The sequence below is a fragment of the Papilio polytes genome, unplaced genomic scaffold (genome assembly GCF_000836215.1).
Source record: "Papilio polytes unplaced genomic scaffold, Ppol_1.0 DF824169.1, whole genome shotgun sequence".
NCBI classification, from domain to species: Eukaryota; Metazoa; Arthropoda; class Insecta; order Lepidoptera; family Papilionidae; genus Papilio; species Papilio polytes.
The window spans coordinates 1,052,456-1,061,969 of record NW_013525035.1 but is presented as its reverse complement, the minus strand read 5'-3'; the positions used below and the strand labels follow the sequence as shown (position 1 = coordinate 1,061,969).

The following is a 9,514-nucleotide window of genomic DNA, read 5'->3' as shown; positions in this document are numbered from 1 at the left end:
AGAAGTACGAAAAAGATTACAAAATCTTTAGAAAGATAAACACTCGGATTTCTATTTTAAAATCGAAATCACGTCTTCAATGTAATTATGACTGTAAACCGACTGTAAATGCCACTGGGTTTAGATTATGAAATGCTATCTGGTGGCAAATTTTCCAGAATATCAAAGAAAAAGTCAATCATTTATTAAAAAACCTTACTATATTTTGTGAAAGTTTTCACTTAACTTAAGCTAAATTACGTGAATATAAAGGTTAGAGAACTGATAATATTTTTTCGTATGTAAGTAAAAACGAACAGTTAGTTTCGTTGTAAACTTATGTGCGTCTCCTCCTCCGTCAATTAAGGGTAGGCAACGCATCTGCAATTGCGGATGTTTATGGGCAGCGGTCGCTTTTCATTTCGGTGGATTCAAGTGGCCGCTTGCTCGTTTGCCACCTTATATTATTAAAAAAAAGTACAAAATATAAAACAAAAACCCTGTTGTATAATGTACCAATCGATGTATTTATTAGTTGGTCCTTCGAGTCAGATGTTGTATTTGTGTTTGCAGGGTTGAACAGGTCAGCCTTTGACAACAAGACTGTCTCGTTCGAGGAGCACATAAAGAGCGAGCACAACATGTGGCACTACCTCTACTTCATGGTGCTGGTGCGCGTCAAGGACCCCACAGAGTTCACCGGCCCTGAGAGCTACGTGCACTCCATGATAAAAGTGATATTTCTATTCAAAAATTTTCTTATAATCTCCTATTCAAAATAATCTAAATGTTGTTTTGTCTTAGTTTGGCTAAATGTTTTTAACACCAAACCCTCAATTGGTTTCTAAGTGAGTCCCTCAGTGTTACAGATTTAATACTAAATCTGTTATGTCGCAGTAAATCTCATAAAATTGTTACATAAACAAACACATACTATAGCATTCTAATTTAATTAACGCCCGAATATTGAAACGAATTTTGAACACTTCGCTTAATAAGTATCGTTTATAATTTATCTGACGTTAATTTGTAATTAAGCGTTACCTTTATAAACGCGGCTACAAATTTAGATGTCGTTTCAGTATTCATAAATGACACGCACCTTGTATTGATTTAACGACTGTAAGTGAAGTATATAATGTTTGTTGTAGTCCAACAACCTAGACTGGTTCCCCCGGCTGCGCGCGCTGTCGCTGATGGGCGGGGGTGAGGGCGAGGGCGGGGAGGTGGAGCTGCGCGCGCTGCAGGCGCAGCTGGAGCGCGCGCAGGCCGCCGTGCGCACGCTCACCGACCTCCTCACGGAGCTGCGCGACCAGGTACGACACGCCCACTCAACACTAATACACGCCCACTCAACGCTAAGACACGCCCACTCAACACTAAGACACGTCCACTCAACACTAAGACACGCCCACTCAAGACTAACCCACCCCCCACAACGCAATAAGCTACGCCCACGTAGCACTTTGGTACATGAACTGCGCACTACGACACCCACATATCGGATTATGCCACGCCCATTGAGCACTAAACTACGTTCATTGAGCACTTAAGCACGCCCACTGAGCACTAAACTACGCCCACATCGCACTAAACCACGCCCTCATAGCAATATGCAACATGAACTGCGCATTATGCCACGCCCACATCGCACTACGCAACGCCCTGTTCCTACAAACACATACATTTGACTCAAATACAATTGTTATGTACTGAAGGTGAAATAATTTAGTTTATGTTTTGCATTCTAAAGTATAGAATTTTAGCCTGAGATGCCAATCCCATGTTTTACTTATAAACTTTGTCGAAAAAGACAGTAGGTATTTAGTCACTTAAATAACTATGAAATGTATATTCCAGATGACAGAACAACGTAAGCAGAAGCAACGCATCGGTCTGCTCAACTCCACCTCCGCCTACCTGCAGAACTTGCAGATGAACCTGCCGCCGTGACCCGCCCCCGCCGCGCACACGCGATACGCCCTTTAGACAATATCTTTTAGAAAATCACGTTAAATCTATAAAATAACTATCCAATTGACACACTTACTGTTATATCACGTCCTTTAGTGTGGATTTCTTATACCAAATCAACACTTAAGTCTATTAGTGATTTTTAGCAAAGTGTGAAATTTAATTGTTTTAGCCAAAGGCGTTTAAGGTTTGTTGTTAACGCACAATCGACTTTATTACGTAGCATCACGGGTTATTTTCAGTTTTCAATGACACACGACATTCATTAACTAGGAAAACAATTTTTTTTAACTAAATAAGTCAAACGAAAATTAATAGAGTTGGATTCGAGGCTCTAGAGATCTCTGACTATTAAAAAAAAAACAATTTTATTTTTAATGTAGATAAAATTTATCCATATGTATTCGACTAAAACGTCCTTTATGTAGTTTTATCCAAGTTTTATCTTTAAAAAGGTAATATGTCAATGATATTGACAGTTGTTTGACAGATCGCCAGAATCTCCCGCCATTTTCATGTCCGACAGATTCATTATAAAATCAACCTTACGTTTATTTGTTAAGTATCAATGTTGAGGCTTACAACGTTTAGTAATAAAGTTGGTAGCAATAATTAGTTAACACAAAGTATATAAAAATAGAGAAAGAGTAAACATTAAATTGTATACGGATAATGGCAACATTAGCTAGGAATAATTATGAACAAGTTTGTGACTTAGAATAATCGACGATGGAGTGGGCTGTTTTAGAAATAACTTTTCTTCTATTTACTTCAAGATATCTTTTTTCACTATTGTTATTCATTTTTTTATTGTTGATCATATTTTAAGTCTATCAAGTTATTCAAATTATATTAACCGATATTGTTATTTTCGCCACTTGGCAATGCCTTTCTTATATCCTTTGATATACTTAGGTATATAATAGCTCAAATCCGTTACCTATTTAATATAAGAAAAATCGAATATTATTTTTAAAATATCATACAGATCTGAAAAATTGTGTTTAAAACTGGCAATACCAATTAAGTTTAACAATTCTATTGTTAGATTTATCCGACAGTTTTAGGTTATGTGACGAAACAATGGTTGTTCTTGACGTAATGTTTCCCGCCATTTTGGGAAACCATCGACAAGAAAGGTGTTTCTAGAAGAAACTGTCAAATGTTTTTTTTATATTTTTTATTAACACTTATTGGACAAAGGTATATGAAGATTCCCGTTTTATCTCTATAATAGAGAATAAAAGCTAGTTTTAACATTAATATGGTTTTATTAATGGTTACCGTAAATAGCGTTATTTTTAAGTTCAAATGTGAAATAATGTGCCAAGAATATTCAGTAAAAAAATCGAATAAGTCTACACGATCTGAGTTAAAATTATTTTGTACTTAAACAAATATTTTTTCTACTTTGTTATTCTGTGTTTTTAGTTTATTGTTTTTTTCTTATTGGCTATGTTTAACAAACTAATAAAACCGAACATTTTAAGGTACAAATTATTTTTAGATAACAAAGAAAATGTTTGTTTCTTTGATTAAAAAAAAACTCTTTTTGTTTTCAAGACATTTTTATTTGTCATCTCATTATACAAATTTACATGCATTTACACACATTTTAATGTTTTTTTACATTCTATCTTGATGTAACCGCAGTATTTATCTAAAAATTCTCTTTATCTATACTATATTTTTTTATTCTATTTACATTCCTTATTAACTAATAAAATATGCTTGAATTGTTTAAAAATTATCAATAAATCTTAAACTATATTTGTCTTTTAAATAATAGTATCAATGTTAGACAGTCTTTTAAATTTCTCTATAGATGTTATAATCTCGTAAATAGCTCGAAAATAAAGATTCTTTCATTTTTAAGTTTTATTTTTACTAGTAGATATATATTTGTCTATATTGTATGTTTAAGCAGACCTTATTGTGAAGCTTCGATAAAACATGTTTTGTTTCTTTAAAATAAAAAATGGCACAAATATATTTGTTTCATTTCAAACTCTGGCAAAAGTACAGCAATGCGAGAAATATAAAAAAAGAGACGGCTTTCGGTACAAATATCCATCTTCAACTTGCCCTTGTCTCACAGAGGGTGGGCACAGTATGTGTTCTTCTAAACATTGCTATCTGCCGTCAGATCTGAAAAGGGAGTGACCCTTTCTCTTCTCTATCTTCTTATCAAATATGTGTTCAAATAGAAACTGACGCATATAGAATTTTTACTGTAGTTTACTCGATTGAGACCGACAGTGACCAGGCATTTGGTTAACTGGATATCGAGTTGGTATATACCACTTTAACTTATTTACACATTATGCCCATTGATGCATATGTACGTACGTACGTAGTTAGTATGACACACGCAAGGCAAGAATATTAAAAAAAAAACGATTGTTTCTTAAGTTGGCACGTCAAATAGGTGACCACAGTAATCCCGATGTGCCAATTCAACTATGTCTGAAAATACCCTTTCGGCCTTCCCGACCACTTCACACGCTCCTACAATAAAGATTAGGTAAATGAAATTTAGTTTAAAAGTCCGATAGCGATAAGCTATCACTATCGATGATAAAATGATCGCCAGTATTAACGTAGTGATGCTCGCGGCCGACATGCGCGTCCTCTGTGTTATTGTCACAATAAGTGAGTACAACACAATTATTTATCTGTTACAACCAAATGTATGTCATGAGACAACAACAACATATCGCGTATTTTAAAAATTACAAGTTAGTTACTCTTTGATTGAAATGTACATGTATACGGTTTGTCTTTGTGTAAAGTAAATAAAACGATAAAACCTACTGTTTTGGTTTAATGTTATTTTAAATATACAGACTTTATGTAGACAATAGAATGTTTCCTTCTAAAGTAAACCAAAATACTGTAAACGTAAAAATAATCTTAAATCCTTAACCACAAAAAAATATGCATTTTTAGAGTTAAATTGATTATCTAGATGGTGGTAATATTCTACTAACCAGAATAGATTTCATTATTACTCAGCTTATAACAATTCTAAATATTTCCGGTTTTTTTAAGTTGTTAACCACTAGTGGAAACTCAGGGAATTACAATCGTTGTCAGTCAATTAACAACTTTAAATAACATTTTATTATCATATTGTTAAGTAGTTACAATAAAAGTGAATCATTCTTTTTTCAGATATTATCATTAGTTATAAGGAAATTCATCGGAAATACTTAAATGGGATTATAAATTTCTACTGATTCCTAATTATAGTAAGAAAACCAGCTTATGAAGATTTGTAGCTTTTTTAATCTAGCAGAAGTTTACAATAAATCTCTTGTATTTTTAGTTTACAACGTAAATTCTATTCCAGTATAATAATAAGTATTCGTGCGTATAATTTTGTTTAACATCACGGTCAATTAAATATGCTACTTTCACTCTTAATGGTTTTCGGTTTATAAATGTTTTTTAGGTTTGGTGTTTGGGGAAGAGTTTCGCATAAAGACAGCGGAGCTTATCGCCAGCCCGCCCGGCACGAGGATCATTGGCGGCAACCCTACAGCCATAGAGAGGCATCCTTACACTGTACAGGTAACAGATGTTTGATCCAGCAAAGCGAGGCTAATAAATTCACATTCCTTAGTCGAATTTATCTACATGTAAATATTTTTTATTTCCAGATCCTGATCGGCAACCAGCTGACATGCGGCGGGTCTCTGATCACGCGGCGACACGTGCTGTCAGCCGCGCACTGCTTCGTCCTAGAGTAAGTTTATTGAAGATGTAACAGTTTTATTCACATTTTGAAAAATGTAAGTTATTAGATGTTTATTAAGTTTTGACCGAATATTGTTTTTTTCTTTCAACAGTGACGGTACAGTCGTCAGTCCTAGAAACTTCAGAGTACGCGTCGGTGCCACTTACTTAAATTCGGGTAATTTCAGTATTATGCTTTTACATAGCGCTTTTCTATTTAATCTGAGGTATTTATTTATTTGCATACTCAGGCGAGGGCACAGTGATTGCGATGTCGACCATCATAGTGCACGAACGCTACAACATAGTGCCGCGCGACGCCGACGTGGCGGTGGCGCTGCTGGCGGGGGCGGTGCCGCAGACCGCGCGCGCAGTCCCCACTCCTATCGCCCTGCCCGGCGCTGCGCTGCCCGTCAACGCCAGCGTCGTGCATGTCGGCTGGGGACGGACTAACGTATGTTTACTCCCCGAAATTGTAGCTAGAGATTTCACATTTTACTAGATGCATGATGGATTTTGTTTTCTTTCAGGCGAATATCCCCGAGTCGTCGGACGTTCTGCGCGAGGTGACGATCTTCAAGGTGGAGCGCAGCATTTGCGCGACGCGCTATCGCCAGCTGGAGGTGCTCACCGGGGAGCCCTTCCCCGTCACCAACAATATGATTTGCGCCGGCGTTTTGGATGTCGGAGGTCAGACAGAAATAATTATAGGCGTTTTTTTATATCTAAAATAGGTTGTAGTTTTAAAATTGTATGAATGCGGGAAGTCCCTCACATTTCTTTTCTTTGAGGTTAGTTTGTTTTTTTCCTCGAAATGTCTTGTTGAAGAACTTGTAACATAGAAGAAAAATAGTTGCTTGTGGTACAATTTTGTTAAAAGTTCCTTAAAACTAATTTATCACATTAGGCAAGGACGCGTGTCAGGGCGACAGCGGGGGCCCGCTGATGTTCTCGGGAGTGCTGGTGGGCGTCACCTCGTGGGGCTACGGCTGCGCGCAGCCATACTTCCCCGGCGTAAGCGCGAGAGTCTCTGCCTACACCGAATGGATTAACAGGACCGTGAGTGTTTGCGATACTATATAACTATGGTTCTTCACATGTGAGTATTTGAATACTTTTGTTACCTTTAGTTCAGAGATTGAAAGTTAAAATAATGCAAAGTCGAATAATAATCCAAGTGTCAGTTGAGCTATAGCGATAATTTTTTTTTTAAGGTGGTGAGATATAACGACGGCTACAGACTGAGCGTGACCCAGTTACCGATATTTTTATCTCTAGTTTTGGTAAGATATTTTAAAACTTTTTAACATTGAATTATTAATACCTATTTAGTGACATCCAAGTCAAATTGTATGTCCGGCTTGAAGGACCAATTTTTGTATTTAACTGTGTTGTGGGAAGATAAATAAAAAGCCAACATCGAGATATCACATATGAATATTTTATTTAGGATTAATGATATAGATATAGTTTATGATACACGGTACAATAAATATAAGGTACTTTGTGAGTCGCTACACATGTCATGAGGGCGCGGCCGCGCGCAGCGACAGCAGCACCACCTGCCGGCACCACGCTGCAACGTTACATGTTACATTTCATAACATAACACTATAATATTATATTTAACGTATATATACTATATTTAAAGTCACGTAAAACTGCGACAGTTTGTTTAAAATTTTAGTGACCTCAATATAAGATTGTTAATACTCTAATAGTGACATGTTTGTGTCACAGGCAAAGATATTAAAAAAATATGGGAAGCATATTTGACATGAGAGACATTTTTCACTTGTTCCACTAACGCTATCTATTCATAAGTCCTTAAAACCGCATGTCAATATAATTAATTGTATTTAAATTAATTGCTATAATGTACGTAAATGATTTTATTTTATACCAAGAGATGGAGATTTTTATATCGTATAATATTACATGTGTAAAGGACACGAGGTGGCATTCTAAACTTGAGAACTAACAGTACTTTTCAAAGAAGTTACCAGTAAAAAATATTATTCACTGTCTATATTTCTTAAATATCTTTGAGCTCAATATAAAATAATTTGTACTATAATGGTGGCATGTATGTGTCAGATGTGTACCCACCTCTATCGGTGAGCACGTCGTCTACGAGCACGTCTGCGAGCAGCGCGCCGGCCTGCGCGCGCGCCGCCAGCGGCCCCGCCCCCGCCCCCGCCGCGCACTGCCCCGCCCCCACCTCCGCGCCCTCGCGCCACGCCCGCCCCCCCACCTCCACCCCGCGCCAGCGGCACAGCTCCTCCGTCGCCGACACGCCCTCACGCTCAGGACCCTTTACACAACGTAACAATAGTGCTACAGCTGATAGAAAAGTCAAAAAATGTATGAAATTGACAAGAACATTCGATAAATCACGTGCTTGTCACGTATTACTGTGTTTTGACACTTTTTGTCGATTCTACTAACGAAATACCTAATTTTAAGTTTTTTTTAGCAAATTGGCTAGACATTGATTGATGATTGAAACTACTTTATATAACAAAACTATTGGTTTTAAAGACTGTTTGTAGTTCTGAAAAATCTTAAAACTGGAGTGAAAAACACTAAAAATCCGAATTTAATGAAATCATAAGTTAAGATATACCTATAATTTAAGATGTAACTTTCCGTGTATATTTTATACCGAAAATAAATTATTTATAGATAAACAAGCATTTTTTTCATATCCCCATACGCAAAAAATATACTAGCTTTCACCGGCGTCTTCGTTCGCGTGGAATTAAAGAAATAGTAGCCTGCGTTCTTCGAGACTGGGCTAAATTTCAAAAATATCCTTTCAGCAGTTTAGTCTATAGCAAACATCCATCCATCTAAACTTTCGCATTCACAGAGGAAGGTAGAAGGTATTTTCGCATTTTTCTTCACATTGATATAACTTAAAAACTACTGGACCGATTTTAAAAGTTCTTATACCATTAGAAAGCTACATTATCGCTGAGTAAGATGGGCTATATTTTTCAATTACACGTAGACCAAGTCGCGAGCAACAGGTAGTAAAAGCTTTGAGTACACGTACGTCAGGCGTGTGCTGGGTGTGTGTGTAGGCGCGCTCCTCGAAGCGCTGGAAGGCGAGGTCGCGCTCGAGGTCCAGCGTGCGCGCCACCACGGTGCACGTCATGTCGCGCGCCGGGTCCACAATTAGAAAGCTACGCTCCTTATCTTCTGATATCTCTTCTGCCGCCTGCTGGGGGTCCGTCTGGAACACAACAACCATACAATCATATTGATATAAATGCGAAAGTTCAGATGGATGTTTGTTAGTTTGTAGCCTAAAAGATTGAACGGATTTCGATGAAATTTAGAATAGATGTAGAGGATAGTCTGGAAGATCACATAGGCTACTCGCTTTTGCTATTTTTAATTCGCAGCAAAAGCTATAAATAAAAAGACTTTATAGATTCCTTACAAATTACAGGTTATCAGTTCGCAGTTTAAGCGTTTATAATAAAACTGTTGGTACCTATTTTCTCTTTTTTTATTTCGATCTTTGCACAAAAAAGGCTGCCTTAAAGAAAAGAGGTAGAATATAGAGTATTTTTCATGGTGTATAATGTATAATATTTCTGTCATATCTATTCTAGTATTTAATTATTTGGTATTGAGTGTAACTAATCTAATCTTTCTTCTGTACACATATACAAAAACAACAATAACTCAATATAAATTAGAAAATGTAAAGAATAAGATACAAGTTAAGAAGTTAAGCAATGTTTACTTGTAGTGGGGCGGGGTCGAGCACGGTGGCGACGCGGCCGCTGAGCGCGTCCGTGAGCACGTAGCA

General features: G+C 36.9%; 2 protein-coding genes across 3 annotated transcripts in view; both read left to right on the top strand.

Moving 5' to 3' along the window:
• Positions 1–3,212, top strand: part of LOC106111363 (inositol 1,4,5-trisphosphate receptor) — a 55,154-nt gene extending 51,942 nt beyond the window's left edge. For both annotated transcript variants that reach the window (XM_013293412.1, XM_013293411.1), the window contains 3 exons: positions 553–713; positions 1,131–1,295; positions 1,840–3,212. In XM_013293412.1, coding sequence (XP_013148866.1) covers positions 553–713; positions 1,131–1,295; positions 1,840–1,932 — 419 coding nt within the window. In that variant the 3' untranslated portion in view covers positions 1,933–3,212. The remainder of the gene's footprint in view (positions 1–552; positions 714–1,130; positions 1,296–1,839) is intronic.
• A 1,339-nt stretch (positions 3,213–4,551) lies between these two features.
• Positions 4,552–7,891, top strand: LOC106111369 (trypsin CFT-1-like). The gene is made up of 9 exons (XM_013293418.1): positions 4,552–4,605; positions 5,408–5,526; positions 5,616–5,701; positions 5,805–5,869; positions 5,943–6,145; positions 6,222–6,381; positions 6,599–6,750; positions 6,906–6,974; positions 7,789–7,891. The coding sequence occupies exons 1-9, from the start codon at positions 4,560–4,562 to the stop codon at positions 7,810–7,812; spliced, it is 924 nt and encodes a 307-aa protein (XP_013148872.1). The 5' UTR covers positions 4,552–4,559; the 3' UTR covers positions 7,813–7,891.
• Positions 7,892–9,514: the final 1,623 nt, after the last annotated feature.

Coding starts and splice junctions, on each gene's coding strand:
- LOC106111369 (XM_013293418.1), top strand. CDS start 4,560: ATGCTCGCGGCCGACATGCGCGTCCTCTGTGTTATTGTCACAATAA. Junction 6,751..6,905: donor CCGAATGGATTAACAGGACC/GTGAGTGTTTGC, acceptor TTTTTTTTTAAG/GTGGTGAGATATAACGACGG. Junction 6,975..7,788: donor TATTTTTATCTCTAGTTTTG/GTAAGATATTTT, acceptor TGTATGTGTCAG/ATGTGTACCCACCTCTATCG.